Genomic DNA, 23254 nt, shown 5'->3' on the forward strand with positions numbered 1-23254 from the left:
TGGCAGAGTCAAACTGGCAAGCGGCTGAGTCTTAAATTCAGCTGCTGCATCCACCAAGGGACAAATTAGTTCCAGGCTATTTCCAGGTGACAAAGTTGCTGTGACACTGCAGGTACGGCGCTCACCATTGCATCTGTGACTTAGGCTCCAACCAGGGCAAGCTGTGTGTGCCCCTGCCTTGCCGTGCCTCACCAGGAGTTGCGAGATTGGCAATGCGCAGACACAGAGCACCAGAGCTTCTCTGGGCACAGATAAAGAAGCCAGACAGGTTTTTAAGACTTTTTTGGTCATTGTTTCTCAAAAGGCAGTATTGGGTGGAGGCAGCTATGCTACTCTGAGCCAATACTTTACCTTGCTGGTGTTTGACATCACACTCTCAAATGGTAAAGAAACACATAAGGACAGCATGCTGAGCAGAAGACACAATTCCTGACCAATCTGATACCAGTAGTGCTGCTGTAGCAAGGATCGGGAGAGCTGTGGTCTTCTGCTTGATTATCACCCCGTTAGAAAACTGACCAGTTTTGGGGCAAGCAGAAACACCTGAAGGAGGATTGGGGGGTGACTTGGGTCACAGGAGTGTGAGAAGAGAAAAAGAGAGGTGGAGGGAGGCACAGAACCTGAGTCCCATTTGCTAATGAACGCGTGTAGGATCAGAGTGGTTTACATTAAGTGGAACAGCTTTCACAGGGACATTGAGTGCTTCAAGTAATTTATACCTTGCTGGTTGGGGCTGGTTCTTGGGAGGTGGCAGATGTGGTATCTATCAGGATGAATTTGAACATTTGTTTCCCATATCCCAATAGCCCAATAATTAACTAGGAACAGCACCACTCTTGTGAAGGCAAGAAAAAAAATGTTCATGCCAGAAATTCTAGGGGATGTAAGTCTAGAAGGGTTATCCTAAAATGACAGGCATTGGTCTACAATCTGAACTCAGGAAGGCAAGTCTGTGAGAGTTGGGGCTTTACTTTCACAGCTCTTCTTGGCATGTCCTCCTGGCCAACACAGTGCAAAGGCAGTCTGTGCTCCGGCCACGGGGAGTCACTCCCCAGGGCCCATGTCCTCCTGCACAGTGCAGCCCCCATGCCTTTCCTTCATGTGTGGTCCTGTGGGTGCATGGTCCTCAACCAAGAGTAACTTTGGAGCTATTTATGTCTGACTGTTTCCAATGGAAGTTAAGAGCCTATTTTTTTTTTTTACAGAATCTGGAGCCTAGTCTGTAGTTTCCTTGATTCTTTGTTTAAAAAGAGAAACACAAGGTGGAAATTCCTTGTGGTTTTATGGGATTATTCTGCTGCCTTCCCAAAAGTGAGCTGTTAATGATGTTGCCATACGCCCTTGAACTCACATGCATGTTCACATGCTAAAATATTAAAAAGAAAAAAGGGACAGTGAACTTCGCCAGTCAACATGTAGACAGAAATAGGGATAGGAGGAAGAGTTAAGAGGGAGAAGTTGAATTGCTTTGAAGAACGTGGCTTTTGGGTTGCAACACAGAGGTCAGCAGAATTCTTTGGCCACTGAAACTTATGTTGCAGTTTTTTGCCCTTGAAAAACAGACATCAGGCCCACAAGATCTTCTAGCTTTACTGTGACTTTCTGTGGCAAATATTTATTTCCTTCAGCTTAATGTTTCCCAAGATATTAGTGCACAGCCAGTCTTGGGCTGCAACAATAAAATCTTGTTCTCACTAAAGCAAGAACGCATGGGAGATTGTCTATTTGAAAGGTCCCATTTTTGAAGTGAGTGTATTTTTAACAGTTATGGCAACCACCACCAAGGAGAGCCCTGGAAATATGAGAGGGTGGGTAAATGTAGTAAGCTTTATGATACTACTTTCAGCTTCACTACAAGGAAAAGGCTTAAGAGTATAAGATGATTTCAACATTTAGCATAAAGCTTTGACATGTCCTCAAGCATAACTGATGGTCATCAAGCAACTTCTCCATTTATTCAACTCACCTTAAGAGCAGTTGATGTTTTGGAACGGCATCACCACCAACCATTCATCAAACTTTATGTCAGGACCAGCCATGATAGGCCAACCATGAGAAGCATCATGGCTTATCCGCTGGAAATTTCTTCATCTAAAAAGCAGGAGAATGATTTTACATCTTCTTGCTATGCATTCAACTCAAATGAAAGAGGGTTAATGAGATGAAATCTGTGTTCACAGGCAATCTCTCGCAAGTATTATAAGGTACTCAGTTACAGAGCACACAGTTAAATGAAGTCACAGTTGCCATTGCAATTCCCATTTGATAAATAGCAATATTGAAGGTGCTAGTTTCAATCTTATGCTTCAAACAAAGAAAAAAGACACTGTTGTTTAATGTATTTATTAGACTAGCTTTATATCCATCACTGCAGGGTTCAAAAAAGTATCAGGATGTGTTTTTTTCAGCTGATGTTGCTCTCAGTTGCAAAATCTACAACTGAACTCAAAATGATGAAATGAATTAAAACATGAGGAAGCAAAGCAAAAATGCAATTTTCAAATGTGAATGAAGTATTATCATGAAAAGTGGGGGGTTTTAATGGTCCAGGATACCATCTCAGAGCACAGATCCTACTGACACAACTCTCTTAGTTCCTACCCAGTTTCTTTATAAACATTGTGGATAGCCCACACATTAAGCATTCCTCCTCTTGCAGTCTATCATCATAAACTCTTACTGAATACAATCTTTTTTGACCATTCAGAGCTGAACCTCTCTGCTTCTTAGGCTGTCAGCTCTTGTTGCAGGGCACTTGGTCCCCCGTTCATCTTCAGGCCCTGCTCGCATGAATCTTACAGAATCACAACTATCTCTTTTTTTTAGCATAAGGGACACCCCAGCCCAGCATTTGGAAGCATCACACCATTTAGGCACGTTTCCCCAGCAACACGCTCTTTATTTTAAGTTGTATCCCCAGAAAAGAAAGAGGCTGCCATCCATCCACCCACTTACAATTCCCTCTAGACATTTTGTCCTTTTATTTTTGACATCATTTCACTAGTAGGCTTTCCCTGCTTTGAAAAAAGCACCAGAACAGTTAGCATGTGCTTTGTTTCGACATCCTTATTTCCTAATTTGCATGCAGTTTCCTGGAGCACTCACTTCATTAAGTGAACGCTGTCACTGAGCAGTGACTCGTCGATCCAGGCAATACAAAGAGGGCAGATTATTTTGTTCTCCAGGAATGGTGACAACAGCAACACACTGGGCTTCATTCTCTTGGATAACTCATGGTGCTAGATTGTGCCTGGCGCTGTTGTTGTCTAAATGCGTTCCTGTTACAGAAGTTATTGGGTCAAATCAATTTCTGCTGTTCTCTCAGTGATGCTGCTGGAGTTAGAATAGGGAAAATTCATTTTGGCTATGTTTTTACCGAACAGAAGGCGGGGAGCTCTGCTCGATTGCTTCTTTCTTTGTTTTCTTGTCACACTGTAGTCAGCACGAGGTTAACGTTAAGCCACTGCACGCAGGTTTCATCTTATCCAACTCCCTCTTCCCCCAGCAAAAATCCCTTTTTTTCACTAGGATTTCACAACTCGATAAGTGAAGCACATTATTGATGAAAATAATGCTGCTTTAAAAAAAATGCTTGTTAATGGTAGTTTGATAGTGAAGTCACTTCAGCAATGCATTTCAGAGTTGCAGGAAAGGTCATGGACTCTAGTAGCATCATTGTCATATACCAAAAACTCAGCAAATGACTAGAACATGTCAGGTTACAGTGTAAAGAGAATGTGTAAGTTTTTTTTTTATGTAAAACCAGCAGAAATTGTATTCACAAATATATTTCTCAGGTAGAACAGAGGACATTTAAAAATATCTTTTAAATTGATAGCTTGGATTTGGAAATGTATCCAATGCACTCTCTAGAATTTGTTTTTGAAATTTTATTATGCATCCTAAAGCTTTAATATAGTCTTTATTGGCTTTTTTAATGTTGTACTCCTATATCTTACTGCATTTCATCATCGATTAATTGGTTTTTAATTTTAGAGCCCTCCTTACTCTTCCATTAAACACTGCCTTCTTTTGACACTCTATTGCTGGCCAGATATATGATAACTTTGTCAACAAAGAAAAAGAAAATGTAAATTGCATACAATTAATTTTCCTGTCTCAGGACTATTTGTCCAACTAAACAAGCACAATGTGATCTCCAGTTTCATATGGCTTCATGAGACTCACATACCTCTAGCCATCTCAAATCTCTGAGGTTAGCAGTGATAAACCAAACAGGATTCACCAGTTATTGCACCATATCTTTTTATATTGACAAGTGAGGAGATGGAGGCCCAATCTGTCATCTCTGCTAAAACCTCTCCCCAGAAAGTCGTACTTTGGAGACGGTGGCTGACATGACTATTGGTGTGGCTGCTTGTTTTCTTTTGGAATTTTGGCTTTTCCTCCTTCTTCACTGGTTAAGTGTTTCCAGGTAAAAACCGTAAGCGCTCCTTGTTTTTAAGTGTGGTGTCTAAAAGGAAATTATACTGTGGAGAAAAGTCTGTCTTCTTCAGTTACTTGCAGACAAGAATGCTAGAGAGGCTCCAGCCTCTGCTTGTTTCTGGTAGTAGGGCTGAGACAGGCAGGTACTGCGTTTGGCAGAATACAAGGGATAGAGCGCTCCTCTGCCGAGGCAGAGCTCGGTTTTGTCTGCGGACAGTCAGCCTGAGAGACCGAGCTCTCGGCTCCTTTCTTTGTCATTATTTCCCTCAAGTCACGCTTAGTGTCTCTCAATTTTTTCCCCTTCTTTTTTGGCTTTGGAATAATTCCTTCTTTATTTCAGGGCTTTCAGAGCCAGCGGAAAGTGCAGCAGTTCCATTTAAGACAGACAAGATGCATTCTGAAGATGTGTTACTGTAACAGGGAAAAGCAAGCTCACCTTACTGCATTTCATGCACAATGCTGCTAGCATTGAGGGACAGTCAGGTGCATAACTACCACAGGGAAAAACTGCTCATAGTTTAAACCAAATCAAGAGAGGTTTATTGATTTATTAACAGCACATAATTAACCAGCAATTGGTAAATATTATATTGAAGATCAATACCAACAGATACACCACAACACTGGACACACAAACCGTTACCGAACTCCTACAATTTTTTTAACAGTTTTCTGTAACTAATCCCCAAAAGTTCAAATCCCGCATTGGGAGTGACAAGTGCCCACCCCCTCCCCTGGGTCACCCGCTGGGTGCCAGCTGTGCCCCCCATCCCACATGGATGCTGCGCCCTCCATGCTGGGCAGGGGCCACGGTGCTATGGGGCCAGCCCTGGCGCTGCCAAACCCTGCTCTGTTCCCCTCCCCAGGGCACTACCCTCTGTTACAAATTCTGATGCATCTTTTGTGTCTCTTTTCAAGCTCACTCCTTTGTTTCAAAAGACTCCAGTTCCCTGGTTAGTGTTAAATCCTGCTGATGGTCGTCATCTTCTTTAGCAGGACCAGTTTGGGAAAGTGTCCCCTCAGACGGTTTTTGGTGCTCTGCTCACAAATGCTGTTGACACTCACATTCCTGTCTTACCAGGCCATTTTGCCAAGGGTGGTCCACAAGAGCAATCCCACACATGACATTTTGCTGGCAAGAAATATTTATAAAGAAAAGAAAGCAAATGTGGATGGGGAGTAGGAGCTACAAAATGTCTGTGTTCCCACCACCACACTATCATTCTCCCTCACTTGTCTTGTCTGGCCGCTGCATCATATCAGAGGAACTCTTTTTCTAGACATTTATGTCTAACACTGGGTCTGGATCTTTGACGGGAAACTTTGGTCCCTATTGGGCTCAGCAGTGGTTCAGCAACACGCAGTCCCCACAGCAGAGACCAAAGTGAGCAGAAATGCTGGTTCAGGTGGTCTGGAGTTCTTGGAGGCACAGAGTCCTCCCCTGAGCAGGGAGCACCCTCTCCATTCAGGTTTGACCTACATGGAACAACTAAACTCAAGAAGGTGATGTGTAAATAGGGTGTTAATGCAGCCAAAGTCTGCAAGACAGAGTCCTTAATTCTATGCCTATAACAAAAGCCACTCTGCTTCTGCAAACAGACCGTTGGGAAAGGCCAACAATTAAAAAAAAAAAACCAAAAAAAGCATTCAAATGTATTTGAGGAGATTAAAAGCTTTAAAAAGACATAACGAAAGCCTGCCGTTTGTTTGCTGGTGACTTCTGGCAGCTGCTTCAGGCAGAGCTTTTGCCATCCGCCTGAGGGAGCGGGCCACACACACTCTGTGCACTAAGGGCTCTGGGACTCAGGTGTGCGCAGAAACACCCCTCGGGTGAAAGGCACTTCAGTAGAGGCTGCAGGGGACTCATCACTACTGACAGGCTATTTTGGACCCTAATCCAAATTAGGCTCTGAGTTTATGGTTGTTTGCCAGTCTGGTCTGATCGCTAGACTCAGGAGTTGCCATTTCCATGAAACTTGTAGTTCAAGTATTTTCAGGCCAATAAGATACTTTAAAAGCTGAAAAGCTTTTGCTTTTTGCTATAGTAAAGCATTTGCCAAGTAATCTAATGAGATAAGAAAACACTCAGGCCAATGAGTGTCCAGGCATAACCACTTTGGCCAAAGAGCAGAATAAAAGTTAGCTCAAGTCTTACAGCTGTCAGAAGGGTACATACAAATGAAATTTAACATGTCAGGGAAGCTATCAGTTCATTTTCAATGCCAGTAAAATCCTTCATAAATGTCTTTGACCTGAAACAGAGTGAGAAAATGAATTGCTTTCGTATTAAATGAGTCAAATTACTTAACAATAAAAATACAGATATCTTCAGAATAATTGTAAATGACAGAGTTTGAGTACTTATTTTGAATGGCACTCAACTCAGATCTCTGACACGAGTAAGTGCTGCTAAATGTGGCTAAGGGAAGCAAAGCTTTGGGTTATACTCTTTGCTCCTCACTCAGTGACAGATGCATAACTTGGAGTGTCTGGAGGCCTGAGCTCCCAGTTATTTACACACTCAGCTTCCCGGATGGGTTGTTTTTTTGTGTACGGTCTTAAAGTCAGGCAGCTAATGAGCAATACCACCAATAGAAGGTTGGTGGCTCACATGATATTGAAATGGATTAATGTAGTCTGGTGGATTCTTCTCTCCGGCTGGTGGGTTTAGAGTGAGTGGTGTTTGAGGAAACTTGAACGGGTAGTAAAAATGGACTGGGATCGATTCTCCCCATAGCCAGCCCTTGGTGAGACAAACATTTGTTTTAAGACAACATATTCTTACATATTCTGTTCACATATACTGAAGTTAATGGAGACTTAGGATTTTGGTATTTTTCAGAAATCTGAGACATATAGTATACATATTAGCCTATATCCTTTACTCTAGTAATCGATGTAAGGTATCTGTTACCACGAACGGTGGTAATCCCTCTATAACCACAAAATTATGATTTACATATAACTGTACTCAAATAAAGTTAAAGCTACAAATTAAATCATTCAGATCTAGGAGGCATGGATGAATGAGTGTCAGCATTACAATTCAGCTGTTAAAATCGGATCTGTTCAGCTGTTGATGCTAAGTATATGTCAGCCACTCCAGTATTTGACTGAGAGATCACCTAGAAATTTATGGTAAAGCACAAGCTAAGGAGTCAGGAACGAATCATTCTGGATCAATTCTTGATGAAAGCTCAACCACAGAAACTGATTGAGTTATCCCACCGGTTGCCTAAGCAGAATGACAATTAAGCCAAGTGAAAGTTCCGGATTGAAGATCTTTTCAAATGCCTTAAAGCATACTAATTTTAATGAACTTTCAGCCCAGTATAGCCCATTGCCACAGTACTGCTTCCCTATAGCCTGGTAGGTGTAAATTGCTTCATTTCAGAGGAATTTCCACTTCTCTGGCTGAATGCAGTAGACATAAAGTCATGTTTATCCAATAAATTAGCCAAGAAACTATCCAAAAGAATGGAAACATTCAGATTCCTGGTCTAGCTCCATAACTTCTCCATTAGCACCCGTTCTCCATTTTGGCTAGCTTCTTGATTTTGAACCCCTACCCTATGCTTTTTCTCATCCACTTGAAATATTTACTTGCTGGCCTACTCGACTTGAAGACCACAACTTTATAGCTGTAAAGTATAGCAATCCAACTACAAACAAAAGCATAACATTAGCTACTCTGTACTCATTTGACATTCTGACAACCAAATCAACATCTATACTAGATGTCAATTTTACAAAAGTGTGATGGGTGCTGGTAAAACAAAGTTTGGGCCCGCAGCCCTGAGTGCTGAGTGGAGTCTTGCCCATGTGAAAACAAAAATGAGATAATCTCTCACTGTTTGGATTGCTTGTCTGTGCTGGAAAGGTAAATGAATGTTAAGAAAAACCACATTAAACACAGCCTTGTATTCAGCATAAATAGGCACTGTCGTATTTAATAGAAGATGAATACTGGGAGATGTCTGCAGGCTTTATGGCAGGTTTGCCTAATAAATACTGTCCAATTTCTGCAGCTTTTCTCATCTTTCCAAACGGGTGGTGGGTTAGGTATAGAAAGCCCTGAGTGCAGGACAAGGCTGTGTACCAAGCACTGCCGAGCTGCAGAGGGTGAGATACAGGCGTGAGCAGAAGCAGCCAGTTGGGATGCGCCCGGGAACTGCACGATGTCGACATTTTCCTGACTCTGTCCGCGCTGTCTGTGATAACCCACTGCTTTCATTACGGAGATCATTTACAAAAAGGAAGCCAGCCCTTCACCCTTATGCCTGTTGAAGCCAAATGTTCTTATTCTTCATCTATCAATCACAGCATGTTTTATTCTAAAATGATGGGTGCCATAACATTGCTGTTGCTAAATATATGCCAAGCCTCTTGACTCACCACAAAAAATCCCCTCGTTTTGCATTGACTCCCCACCAAAGCTTCATTTTAAACTCGTTTGTGAATCACTGTGGGCACTGAAACTCTTAACCTATTTCTCTCCCTGCATGCAGGAAGCCCAGGACCTTAAAGTAGGAATTTTATTTGTGCAGTAAAAGTATGGCTCATTAATGTGGCTTGGTGCTGATATATCCATTGGCAGAGCTGCACCTTAGCTAACACCTCTGAAATGAAATGTACGGCAGCAAAGAAAGTTCTGATTTAAGGAAGGTGAATGTGTTCATAATATGACACACTCATCTATTTGAAATTTTAGTTTTAAACACTTTTTCCCATTCTTCCCTCATAATGCACAGTCACTGATAAAATACTATTTCCAGTTTGGTTATAAGTTGTACTGATTTTTTTGAATGGAACTTGTATGACTTAAATTTTATCTCATCTTGAAGTATAAGCCTCACTTGAAGCAAATTAATAACTCCATAGGCTTCACAGGACAAACGCAGCAAAATGTGCCGAAGGAAAGCACAGAGTATATTTCGGGTACTCACTGGGAAAGGATGAAATAAAGCAGCAGATCCTGTATTGTGCATGAGAAGGAGGAAGAAAAGGTTCAGGTAGCATCCAGTATTTGATGTCAGGGAGAGGTAGATTTTTACCTACCCGACATGATCACACACCCCTTTCCCTATGCTATTGCAAAAAAAAAATCCCACTCCTAAACTCAAACATATTTAAATGCTTTGAAAGGGGCTATTATTTAACATGCTGTGTGAGACAGAAGTGGGAATTTAGGCAGATAATGAGTAGCCTGAGAAAGGAAATGGCAGACTGTCCCTTTCTTACCAGGCAGGCAAAGCTGGAGAACCACATCCTATTACAGTGAATAACCAGCAACTTGGTAACCATTTAATAGTATTCTACTTGAAAATGTAGCAAAGAATTAGGATTTAAAAGTATTTAGTATCTAATATGCTACTATTCAAAAAGATAGTAACAAACACTGAATGTGGAATGGCTCGCTAATATCCCATGTTTCTGCAGCGTGTGAGTGATTTGGGTGCAAAATCTGTGAAAAGCGTGGCAGCGGAAACACTGTTGGTGAACAATAATTTTCAGTTTAGTTAAAGTGTCAAAAGATAGAAAGAAGATAGTTAATATGAAAATGTGCAATCCTTCAGAGTATCTTTACCTTCTATCATTTTACTGTCTACCTCTGATGGGCCCAGCTCATCTTGTGGGGCTCTGCTTTCACATTTCTGTGACCACGTTGGCTTAAATGAAATTACACCAGACAGGAACTTGCTTCTTGCTGCCATCAAAAATAAAATGCCATCCTCCTTTTCTGAGAAAAATTAACAAACACAGAGTGTCCTTTTGTTCCAGGATTGCACGGGCTTCAACAGAAAGCAGGGTCGCTGCGGAAAAGAGGTACGGTCTTCCTGGAACTCTGCACCTCCTTGTTACTGAAAGCCTGGGAGGACTTGCTATGAGAAACCATCATCAGACAAGTTGCTGCAATCTGCTTTAGCTCCCACAAAGGGTAAAAATTCTACAGTCAGAGGGAATCATCTCTTTGAATACTATCCTGTCCTGAAACTCCCATTTCCAGTCAAGATGGGTGAGAAGCTGACAGCTGAGTGCCTGCTATAGCAACGTCTGACCTCTCCTGACAGCTCCCCACTCAGATTATTGCACCCAAGGGGCTGTGATGAGGCAAAGATGGCCACCTCTCCCTGGGGAAGGAACAAAGGGTGAACTAATGGTGCTGGGGTTGCTCTGCTGCTCCTGTGCTTCTTTATGTACTGAGGACACACAGTTGTGGAGCTGATGAAGTCACATGAAGTCTGATCCCCTTTTCTTCTCTGCGAGAAAGCAGGTGCATCTCCTCTCTGACTGGTCTGAGATGCTGAGATGCTCCCACCAGGAACAGTCCTGCCATCATCCTTTCAGTGCACAGCGCAGTCATTCAGGGACATTATGAAACAAGGTGGGCTGCTGTGCAGCTTTTTATGTCTTATATCCCAACGTGGAGCCATTGCCTCCCAAACATCTCTACTACTTACGTGAGAAGTTGGACAACTGGATCTGTATTTGCTTCATCAGGCCCAAAGTCTACAAAAGAGAGCTTGGGAGGACTCTGCCTTTCTCCATCTCAGATCTGATTAGAAAGCATTGCTCTTAGAACCAGTACAGAGAAAACTGGGAAGCATTTTCCAAAGTCAAACACAATGATTAAATCAGGAAGAATAGAGAATCACCTTTCTGTTACGAGCAGATCTGTGTCTTGTCTACAACCATCCCTACTGTGAAGTGAACTAAGAGGTGGATGGCTTTCCTTATTTCACAGGAAGGTAAATATAATAAGATGGGCCGGGACTTGTTCGATATGAAAGTTCACATCCCTTCTAAATTAGAAGGCAAACTTTATTTCCCAAGCCGCCACGAGGAGAAATATTTTCCAGAGACTCAGTAAGCCCCACTACAAAACTGAATTTTCTGTTTAAAATGACCCCCCCAGCAGCTCCGTCGCTGCTGCTCGCACAGCCTCTTCTTTCCTTCTTTCCTTCCTTCCTTCCCTCCCTCCTTCTTTTCTGTCACCTCTTCTAGAAAACCAGCGTTGACGGAGGTTTCCAAAGGGCGGAGGACGGGGCGCCTAATGCAGGACCTCCCGCGGGCGGGGGGTTTCTCGGTCACGGCGGGTCGGGCCGGGAAGCGGCGGGAGGCGGCGGCGGGGGGGTGGCGTGCCCGGCAGCGGCGGCGGTGTGCGGGGCCGCCCCGGCGCCCATTGGCTCGGCGGCGGCCCGGGCTCGGCGCGGCCCCATAAAGGCGGCCCGCCCGCTCGCCCACCCGCCCGGCCGCCGCCCCGCCATGCCCCAGCCCGCCCTGCCCTGGCTGCTCGCCGCCTGCTGCCTCTGCGCCCTCCCGCGGGGCTCAGGTACGTCCCGCCCCCCCACACGGGGAAGGGGGAGGAGAACACAAGCGAACCCCCAAACCTTGGAGAGGGTCGTCTCCTATCGAGGGGCGCCGTCGGGGCTGGGCTCCCCGGCGTCCCGCGGCATCTCGGCACAGCCGTGTTCCCCCCGTGTCCCCGCAGGGCTCCCCCAGCCTTTGTCGCGCTACAGGGACGGCGTGGACCTGCCCAAAAGCCAGGTATGTCCGTCCTTGCCTTCCCCGCCAGCCCGTCTGCAAAGCGGTGTGCGGCGGAGGTGCAGGGATGAGCCGCTCCAGCCCGGGCTGGTCGAGGGAGGTGGGAAATGAGACTCGCCCGTGGCAGGGAAATGCGATAGGAAATTGGTAACGGACTGGAAACGCGTTAGGAAATCCCTGGGGGGGATGGTGAAGAGAGTAGAGGGGCTGAACAGCTTTGCTGCCCGGGGAGGTGGATGGGACAGGCGTGGCAGGGTGTGATGCGCAGCTCTGTGCAGGATGGGATACCTGGGTCGGCAAACGGCAGGCGGGCTAGTAACCAGCCAGGCGGGCTAGTAACCAGCCAGTCCTGGCTCCCTGAGCTGAAATGTGGGTCCCAAGGTTTGAAAGCCTCACTGTTAATCTCTAATCTTTACTTTTTAAAGCAACTGGCGCTATGTTTCAGTCAGTGGATGGAACTGTCTAATCAACCCCAGGTAAATTAACTTTGGTAATCTGTTTGATCTGCTGGGACTCTTTCAGACAGACTAATTGCTGCATATAACCCTCAGCATCAGTGGCTGCAGGTGGCAGAGCCTCTTCCAGAGACAGCCAGCAGCTCTGGAGAGCAGAGCAGGTTTGGTGATGTACGTGCTCTCCTACCTGCAGAGCTAACTCAGACCTAGAGAAAGAAAAATGTGGTTTTCTTCCTATTGCAGTGGTAGCTAGCACTGAAGCAAGAAGCACCCGTCAGTGCCGTAAGAGTTACGGGCAGGGTCCTGCCTGGTCCTGGCTCTGTGGTGGTGGGTGGATGGTGTTCAGAGAAGGGAGCGAGGGGGAGGTTTCACAGCTTGTTTCTGCTGTGGTGTCTCTGTCCCAGAGCTTGCAAACACTTTAGACTACTGAGTAACTCTGAAAGACCAGCTTCACTGCATTTGATACGAAGCCCAAGGCTCATTTTCTTAGGGGAGAGAAAATCTTTGTAGGATCAGCAATTACCTAGAAACTTTCAGCATTTTGTGCTGATTTTTTTTTCTGGAAATATTCCAATTTTGTAAACCGAGACTAGTAGAAAATAGATCCCAGAGCCAGTTGTTCAGGTGTCTTACATTTTACTTCCTTTGGAGCTGTAGTTATTTCTTGTCTAATGTGATTGCATGCATTAGCAAATCCTTGACTGTGGGACAGTATATTACAGGATATGGCTGAAGATTATAGTACTGATTGACTGAAATGCTTCTAGATGAAATTGAGCGTACATTAAACATGCCAAACCCCAAACCTACTTGTAGAACAAGTAAATGTAAAATGTATTTAAAATACGAGAGGCTGATTTAGGTCTCTTTATAGCACAAGACTATATTGTAGTCAGTAGTAGTATCATGTGTGTTCTCATACAAAATGCTAGTTTTTCAGCTCCTAATAGTTTCAGTTAGTCTTGCCCTGCTCTAAGTGGTTTTAGTAGAACTGTGTTCAATTTACATTGCATTGGGATCAGAATCAAGCCCATTCTGTTTACCATGTATACCACATCCTCTCAGTAAACATATTAAAGTACTGTTTGGTTTTGCAGATCTCCAGCACTGTTTTGGATCTTTGTTATTCCATATTCAACAGCATGCATACAAATGAGGTAAGGTGTAATTGCTCCTTTTACTTCAAAGCATCCCTTCCCTCAAACTTAAAAAGCAACCCCTCCAAAACCAACTTTTTGACATCTCTCTAAACAATAATGTATGTTCTAATATCATCATGGTTTAGCAGATGTAGGAGAGCATATACAAAATTTTTTCTTCTCCTTAGTAGTTTGCATGTAATTCTTAACTTATAAAATTATATATTAAATTGCTGGTTTTCTCCAATTCAGAGCTCAAGAACCAAAATATCCACTTATAGTTGGGGTCAGTACTTTAACCTGACCCTTACTTTTGAATAATACAGGGTTAAATATGCTAAAAATATATACAACTTAAGCTCATGCTGAACATGGAGGCATATGATTTGCTTTTCTGACTTTTTAGTACTCTACTTTAGCTTGGTTTTTGTATTTCTGAGTCAGATCAAAAGATTAAGTTGAGGAGTTATTGAGTATAGCTGTTCCTCATTGGTGTAGTCATATTAGGACCTAGCTGAATGTCAGTTCTACTTTATATCACTTTATTATCAACAGTTTATTAAGAGCCTTTCCCATAAAATTCACTCAGCCCCTGGGTATGTTAAAAAGGCCAATTTACTTGTGGAGTTTGTCCTCTGTTTTTCTCAAATCATGAGTAGAGCCTTCAAGACAATAATAGACAGTATTTTGATGTGATTTCAATATTTCTTCTTGCCAGTGTCTTTAGCTTATTATAATTCCAAGCATGCTTTCCTAAAGCAGCCATAAAACTCTACACTATAGAAGTTGATTATATTAAAAATTCCAACATTTCAGTCCTAAGTGTCTAATAAATGTTTTGAGATCAGTATTAACCCCTATACTTCTTCAGCTTAGCTAATGAGAGGACATGCAGAATCATCAGGAACTTTGAATGGAGCCCTATTCCTGATTGCTATTTTAGTTACTAAGCTTGCAAAAAATTCACTGTTACGCATCCTCAAGATTGGGAGCTGGATCTCATACAATATTCTTTCAAGAGCTGTGACTAATATCAGCTACATATCTGCAATATGATTTCTCAGTGTAGTCTGAGTAAGTGGTAGAACAAATCTAAATGTGAGATGGAAGAAAGAGCTATGCCAGAAGTACTATTTTTTTTTTATCCAGCTGGTCAAATCTCCTGTAACATGAAGTTGTACTTTCTCAGCCACAAGGAATGTTGAGAAGACACTGCAAACATGGGTCTATATGTAGTGCACCCAGTGAAACAGTTATGAAATCCTACTGATTTCAGCTGGACTTCAACTTTCTGCATAGTCCCATATTTGTGTGGATTTTTTTAAAAAATTGATTCAGTTATAGATTATGTAGAGAAGGCAGATGGTGTTTCAAGAGAAGGAGTGATACCTCAGCACTATGAAAGGCACAGTCAAGGGCAATTTTAGCATTAATGGGACTTGAACTCCATCTGAGGAACTTAAAATCTTTTGGGAGAGCTAACAGACTGTTTGGTTTTGATGTCTAATCTTTGTTGGGTAAATCTTGTAAGTGGCACTTCCAAAGGAATCAAAGAACTAATTATCTAAACTCACTAGATTGCAATCACCTCCATGAGAGTTTGAAATTTCCATCTTAAAGTCAAGCCAACACTGTTTAGAACCTCAGTTTTTACTGTTTCTTCCACATAGCAAATTCTTGTCTGTTATAAATCAGCTATGATATTTGAAACTGCAGGCTAAGTCATGAGTCTGTGATTGGTATGTAATAATCATCTTGGAACAAAACCAGTGTTCACAGTATCTTTGTAGTCTCCTCCTTTGCATCCTTTAAAGCACCTTGATTGAGCAAGCACTTTTTTCTTTCATAGTATTTCATAGCCCTGTAAGTTGATGTCAGTTGCTCTATAAATCACTGCCTTGAGGTTTGAATCAAGAACAGTTTATCAAGACGAAATCCTCATCTCATACCCTGAATCCTGATTCCCTTCTCCTTGCTTGTATATGCTGTTTTTTTAAATTCCCCCTCTCCAGTTTCCCATCCACATGCTTTTCCTGTGTTCTCCTCCCCCCTCTTCACATCCTTGCTCATTATGTGCTGGTTTTTCAAGCCCACCCCAGGGGACTAAACCCGTTCACTGATGTAACTGTGGCTGCGGTACACAGAGCTGTCCCCAGCCAGGATCAGGCAGCTGTGCCACAGGCAGGAGGGCTCCCAAACCAGATGTACCAGGCTACAGGTTCGGGGCTTTGTTAGACTCTGAGCTCAGTCTGCTCCCATGAAGTCACAGGGAAGTTTCTACTCCTTGATGTAAGGCTGAGTAGAAAAAGGAGCAATTTTCTGAAGAATAAGGGGTGCAGGGGAAGGCTTAAAACCAGCAATCATGCCTGGGTTAAAACCAAGGGTGGTCTGAAAGGTGGAGAGCAGCCACATTTTAACAAGGTAAGAGCCATCAGTACAATTCAAGCCTGAGGAATGGAGCTGCTGTGTTCACTCCAGGTGGAGCTCTGCTTCACCTCCCAGAGCATGGCTGTGCTTTGCTGTACAGAAACAGAAGCATGTTGAATGATGGCAATGAATGGGATCACATTGGTTAAGGCAAGATTTAAAATCAATTTTTAAAAAGGTCCATTTGTGGCTGTTCTTGTATCTGTGATATATGTAATATTCTCTCCCTTCTCACATGGAGTGGAGCAACCTTGTCAGTGATGGAGTATTACTGTAACAAACCAAAGAAACGGCAACATCTTGATTAACTTACACTGTCCACTTGCAGGAATCACAGATTGCTGCTGCAAAGTTTACAAAGAAGGTATGTAAATGTGAAGACAAGTAGCAACGGGCAGAGAAGTATGGCCCTTTCCCTGTTTCTTTTGCTGCTCTTAAAGTCAGCTTGGTTTTTTCAGTTGTTGGCAAGTGAGCTTCTGCAAAGCAATCCACCATGTGTAAAGCTTTTATACATTTTTCTAAAGCCTGTGAATCTTTAATTATGGTAATTTAGTATATGTACACTAGATGGAATGGATAGTTCTTGATGATGCCCTTTGGGTATTAATTTTTAATCAGCATTCCAGATGAACGGGCATTGGGGACTATCAACATCTCGCTGTTTGCATGCTGCTAAAAGAGGCCCTGAATTATTGATATTCTGATGGAATGACACCGAAACTTGTCAACAGATCTATGGAACTGAGCTTAAAGTATTTTGTTATTGTTTGTGTTTTATTTTACAGGATAGTCATGGGACTCTGGGACGGCCTTTTTTCCTCTTCAGGGTATCTGAATCTCTTACTTTTTAAAGATTCTGAATCACAGACAATGTTACATATCCATAGATGAGCAGCTGTTTCCCTTCACAAATTCTGAGGGAGCCATTTGCTTAAAAAGCTCTGGTTCAACTAAAAGATGATGAGATAATGAGATCTGGGGTAGTAATGGATTAAATACTTTTTTATTTGAAGAGGTGAGACTGCAAATGTTCTTACCTTGAGCCAAATTATCCAAAGACAGAAGTAGTATGTGGCTTGTGTCTCTGAGACTGCCAAGGTGCACTGATACTAAATTGACCAGATAAAACATGTGTGTGAGCTGAATGTCTGCTTGATCTGAAAGGTTTGGCCAGTAAGCAATGGCACACTGCATAAGAGTGAAAAGCCAAAGCAAAATTATGGATATCATTTCTCTCATGTTTTTCACCCATTGACTTGCTGAACTATGGCACGATCTAATGTAGAATATGCTGGTTTAGTCACACTCTGATTATCACCAAGCTAGTCTTTAGGAATATTTTCAGCATGCACTCAAGAAAATGTTGTAAAGTAGGTCATAGTAGGTAACCAGAGTCCCAATTCAGCTGTCACTTATGTTTTAGCTCACCTCAAGTGTGTCTATCCAGTACTTTCAGTGCTGGTATTCATATGAACTTTCTTGGGCATCTACATAGTGCCCCAACAAATTGGGACCAAGACCCTTAATGACAATTAAAGCCAGACTGTAGCTGTTTGGACAGAGGCTGAATTAATATTTCTCAGATTCAGAGGCAAAAGCCACCCTGCATGGATCCCCTGGTATTTGACATGTCCCTTTAAAGGAACTCTTACTGCAGCCTTATGTACTCTGTGTGATGGGGGATATATTTTGGTATGCTTATAAATCTGGCATCTAATACTTCTACACAACCACCTAATTATTATGTTTTTCAGCCTCGAAATGGAAGAACTACTGAAGGCAGTGGTAAGTAGTCATCCAAAAGTGCTAAGAACTTGTTCTGGTTTTTCAATAATGATGGTCTTTGACAGAAGGAGTTACTGAAGTATTTACAAACCCAGATACCCATGTGAATGTTTCATATGGTCACTAAGATGTCTGGGCAGAAATGCATTTTTTTATGCTCAGAGACTTAGTGTATGCTCTTGACAAAAGGATTGAGCCTAAAGAGAGAAGTAAACAGTCAGGAGGAGCTTTCATCCTCTGCAAAATGATAGAAATGGTGCAGAAATTACAATTTACACCCTCTGTTTTTAAACTTTATATTTGGAACGCAAAAGCTAGACTTCTCTCTGTTCCAAGAGACCTTCAGTCACCTAATCCTACATGAGAGCCTGCTAATACAGGTCTCTGCATGCAAGCAGGAGTCATCCTTGCATCAGAATATTAGGACCTGTTTTGGGGTAAACATTAATGAGAGAGAGCGGGGGTGGGGATGTAAGGGAGGAAGACAGTGAGATCTAATAATATCACCTAGCATTTGCATATCCATCTTTGAAAGTATATATTAAAGGTCTTGGTGAGCTTTAATGGGAAATGGACAAGACAGTCAATGTACAAGCATCCCTTCTTTTAGTTCCTCTTCTTCCTATCTTTACCCCACAATGGATCGCTATTTTCTGTTGAAATGTAAGAATTACTTCCAGCTGGTGACTGGAAGGGTTGGGGGTTTTTTTGGGGGATGAGACAGAAGGTTTGAAAAGAAACTGCAATGAAAACACAAGCAAAGAGTACCTTTGCTGTATATTCAGGATTAAACCATTTCAGAAAGAAAGGAGCCAAAGACTTGGGAGAGTGTTGTAGAGCGGCATGGTTACTTGCTTGCTCTGGTCTTAGTCACTGCCCTGGGCGTCCATTGCTTCTCATGGATGAAAGGAAGATAAGGATCTAGATGGAGCTCTGGTTTGAGCCAGTGCAGCTGTTGTTGTGTTGTTACAAGGTACACACGTGTGCAGGAAATGTTATTGATAAGCTGTGAAACCTGTAGGGACACGTAGTGCTGCCCAGATCAGTTTAGAAAAACTGGAAGCATGAGCTGACAACCACTAAGATAAGCCAAATGGAGAACGAGTTCCTATAGCTTTTGGGCAAAACAGTTCAAAAACAATTACAGTAAACTTGCTTCACAGTACTCTATGAAGTACTCTGGTGTTAGCAGAACTGCTATATGATCAAAAAGATCTCATTAAATGGTTAGTGTAGAAGCCACTACTCTATAATGATACCCTAGTCTTTTATACAGCAGTACACTTTATCCACAGCCAAGCTGGCTGCAAGATGCATCCCATGCCTCCACAGTCTAAAAGGAGGGCAGTGGAGTTAGGATGTGATTGAAAGAACTGTGTGAGGAGGGAGGTTTCATGTTTGAGTACAACCAACAGACCTGGACACTTAACCAAACTCTCATCCATCTTAATCTTCTGTGCTAGAATTTGAAGCCGTTTCGTTTCTACCTTTTGGAAGGACCAGGCATACATAATCCAAAGTCATATTCAGATGAACATCTCAACATAAAATATGATATTGTGTTAATTTGTTTCAGAGTACCATGGAATATGAAGTTCATGGGTCAATTTACCAGCTTGATGACTTGGTTTATACAAAAAAAAGACTTCCTGTTGCACTGGTGGTCTATTATGTGACTCAGTTGTCTGGAATTTGCTGTTGCATATAATAAACTTGCAATCATTAATTATTCTTGTCCTTTTTCTTAATTGAAGCAGGTACTACATTTCATTGGGTTGTGTAGCATTGCCCGGTTCAACTGTATTCAAAGGAAATCCAAAATCAATCATCTGTATATCTATAATTTTCTAATCCAACAGTGCATTTTATATTTGTAACATCTTTAATAGGATCACAAATGATAAGCTTGCCCTTTTGACTAGATAATATATTTCTGCAGCACTTTAGAGTATGCCTCTCAAACAGCACAATGAGATATTAAAATCATGGACATTTTAATGACTTAATTCTTATTTTGAATAACTAAGGGCTGAAGTATAATAATTGATGAATCCAAAGCACTTTGAAAAAAGTGGAACAAGTACTGTGGTTACACACAGGCACTATTTGATCTGATGATGTATTTTTTTCAGTGTTGCCTTACTGGCTATCATAAAGTACAAATGAGTCACTTAGGAGAAATATTCTGAACATCTGCCCCTTTTACTGAAATCATGCATTTAAACCTGTGGTGCAACCAATTGCGCTTCCACTATATGGAGTGGGGTGATGTGTTTTGGTAGGTGGAGACTTTTATGGGCAGAAAACTTAAAGTACTAAGCAGTTATTTCCTTAGGAAAAAAAGAGCATAGTAAAAGCCAGAGTCTGGGGATGCACACCAAGCTGGGATTCTTCAACACAGTGTCCCACAGCACTAGTGTCCTCGAGCCCTTTGTTATCCCCTCTTTCCCTTCTTGGCTACTCACTCTGTGTAGTACCCATGCCACAGTACTATCTCAGTTACACTGGGCACAGCCACATGTGAGCTGGATTTGGGAACTCTTCTGTCTTTAAAAACAAACCCTGAGAAACCTGGGGGGGTTAGGGCTTTTTGACTACCTATGTTCCTGGTTTGGGCTGTACTAACAGAAGTTTGGCTGGTAGGTAGAGGGAAGTGATGATTTACTTGGCAAGTGTAAGACCACATCTAGGGTAGAGTGTCCAGTTTTGGGCCAACCAATACAGGAAGGGTGTGGGCAAACTGGATGTGGCTCCTGGAGAGCCTCCAAGGTGGTGGGGGCTGGAGCACCTGCCCCATGAGGAGATGCAGGGGCAACTGGGCTGGTTCAGCCTGGAGGAGGGATGCCTTCAGGGACACCTAACAGCCATTCTAGTGCCTATGAGGGGTCGTCAAGGGGACAGTCAGGCTTCTCAGTGTGGGGAGGGAGAAAAAGTAGCAACATGCGTAAATTCAAGCAAGAGAGGTTGAGACATCCAGGTAGTGCAACAGGTTGTTCAGAGAGGTTGTGCTGTCCAGACCTTGAAGGTTTTCAAGACCAGAGTAGACTAAACATGGTCTGAATTCCTGCTTGGGATCAGACTAGAGACCTCCTGAGGTCCCTGCGGACCTCAGTTATTCTGTGACAGGAATACAATTTCATGCTATGTATTTCAGCCTCTAACAGGGTCAAGCCCTGGTTGAATAGTAGCTCCTGGACCTCCACCTGGGCAGAGAGTTCTGGTGGGGTGGGGGGTCCCTAGGGAGGACAATTAAGGCCTATTTGTGCTCTCATGGCACGCTGTTGTTGACTGTGTTGTCAAATCCTGTTGGAAATTATTAGCCCATGGAAAGACTACCAAAGGGATGCTGGCTCCTCCGGCTCCTCAACTATTTGGAGCCAGCTGGGGTGCCCCTCTGGAAGAAACAGCTAAGCCAAATGCAAGTGGTGGGGATGCGCTGTGGTAATGCAAATAAATATGAGATAATGATACAAAAGCACAACAATGGCACCTCTGGCCTGTTTCATTTCAGGCCAAAGCTGAACAGTATCAAGTTTTCCTCAGTTCTGCGTAAATATTTGTACTGCTTTTGGCTGGGGTAGTGTTAATTTTCTTCACAGTAGCTAGTATGGGGCTGTGTTTTGGATTTGGGCTGAAAACGGTGTTGATAACACAGGGATGTTCGTTACTGCTGAGCAGTGCTTGCACAGAGCCAAGGCCTTTTCCACTCCTCACACCACCCCACCAGCGAGTAGGCTGGGGGTGCACAAGGAGTTGGGAGGGGACACAGCCGGGACAGCTGACCCCAACTGACCAAAGGGATATTCCATACCATATGACATCATGCTCAGCATGGGGAAGAAGGAGAAAGGGAGGATGTTTGGAGCGATGGTATTTGTCTTTCCAAGTCATCATTAAGCATGACGAAGCCCTGCTTTCCTGGAGGTGGCTGAACACCTGCCTGCCCATGGGAAGGAGCCAATGAATTCCTTGTTCCGCTTTGCTTTGCCTATTGGTCTGTCTTTATCTCAACACACACATTTTCTCACTTTTACCCTTCTGATTCTCTCCCCCATCCGGCTGGGGGGCATGAGCGAGCGGCTGCGTGGGGCTGAGCTGCCTGCTGGGGTTAACCTACAGCAATACCGTACCAGGGGCAACTCATGCTGTGCTCTCACAATCACCACTGGCTTCCTCCACCCACAACAGGTTTCAAGAATAACATCTATTTGGGCCTTGAAACTGGTTAAATAAGACTGATAACTAAGTGGTAATTTGCAGATGGGGAACTAGCTTAGGTTCTTCAGCCATATTTCTGTAGTAATTGTGGCTCCTCTGTAAAATGCACAGGAGAGCTCGCGTTCACTGCTCAGTGAAAACCTTTGCTCCCTGGAGCAACACAAATGTTACCTGTGGAATAGGAGAGATTAATAATACTGAAATGTAAAGGTCATCCCTGGCCTGAAACTCTTTCTGAACATCCCATTGCAAAAACCACAGCAGAAATTGAGGAGTGCAGACGCAGATGACAGAAACAATTAGAAGCACAGAAAAATTTCTGCAAGAAAAAGAAGTGAAAGCTCAGTTCCCATTGTCAGCAGGAGAAGAGACAAATAAAGAGTGACGTGGCAAGGTATACAAAGTAATGAGTGTGTTTAGAAGAGTAAATCCAATGCTTATCCATCCTCTTGTAATAAAAAGGAGCAAGAAGGGAGACTCAATTACACTGAGAGGCAATACATTTAAGCTGCAAAGGGGAATTTTTTTTCTAACACTTAATCAACTCCTGAAACCAGTTGCCACAGCTTAGAGCATGTGGTTAGAGACAGCTCTGCCGGCTCTTGGGAAGGCAGGCACGTTCAGGACTGCACACCTTCATGCTGCTTAACTTGCCTTGAAAATCACTTTTAGGCTGGCCCAGGACCTCCTGCGTTAAAAGCCTGGCCTGCTTGAGCTGGGCTCAGCAAGGCATTGCTCAGCAGAGCGCACAGCGAGGGACCTGAAAATGCACTTGCCGGTGGGGGAGCGAGTGCCGCCCGGCCTCACGACTGCCGCTCTCCAAAGAGCCTGAGCATGAAGAACGAGAGGAAAACTCTCTTGGTGCTTTACTTCACTTTCTCCGGTCCCTTTGTGCTCCGGTGCCTCGGGCAGCCTCCCTCCCTTCCCGGCTCCCACAGGGAAGAGCACGCTTACTAAATCTCCAGGCGACGGCAAGCTGGGAGGGACGACAAGGAGACAGCCTTCAGCGCGGGCTTGGCAAAAATACATCTGCAAAACACATGTAGGGCTCGCTGAGACTGAAAGGAAGGTATTACACATTTAAGAATAATCAATTGCAGCTTTGCAGCAAAGGGGATGGGTAGCTGTAGACAGCCAAATATCACAGTGTTAGGGAGACACAAAAATGCGATGTGGAATGACTAAGAAGCTGTAGAGACTCTGACGTGGGAGGTGTCGCACCACTGATCGTAAGGAAAA

At 43.3% G+C, this 23254-nt stretch overlaps 1 protein-coding gene across 1 annotated transcript; it reads left to right on the forward strand.

Moving 5' to 3' along the window:
- The first annotated feature begins 11701 nt into the window (after positions 1–11701).
- Positions 11702–19484, forward strand: NMS (neuromedin S). The gene is made up of 8 exons (XM_054813683.1): positions 11702–11779; positions 11939–11994; positions 12417–12467; positions 13544–13603; positions 16341–16376; positions 16798–16839; positions 17767–17797; positions 19374–19484. Exons 1-8 carry the CDS (start codon positions 11713–11715, stop codon positions 19388–19390), a joined length of 360 nt encoding a protein of 119 aa, XP_054669658.1. The 5' UTR covers positions 11702–11712; the 3' UTR covers positions 19391–19484.
- The last annotated feature ends 3770 nt before the right edge of the window (positions 19485–23254 follow it).

This window comes from Grus americana, chromosome 1 (genome assembly GCF_028858705.1).
Source record: "Grus americana isolate bGruAme1 chromosome 1, bGruAme1.mat, whole genome shotgun sequence".
Lineage (NCBI taxonomy): Eukaryota > Metazoa > Chordata > Aves > Gruiformes > Gruidae > Grus > Grus americana.

Coding starts and splice junctions, on each gene's coding strand:
- NMS (XM_054813683.1), top strand. CDS start 11,713: ATGCCCCAGCCCGCCCTGCCCTGGCTGCTCGCCGCCTGCTGCCTCTGC. Junction 11,780..11,938: donor CGCCCTCCCGCGGGGCTCAG/GTACGTCCCGCC, acceptor GTGTCCCCGCAG/GGCTCCCCCAGCCTTTGTCG. Junction 13,604..16,340: donor ACAGCATGCATACAAATGAG/GTAAGGTGTAAT, acceptor GTCCACTTGCAG/GAATCACAGATTGCTGCTGC.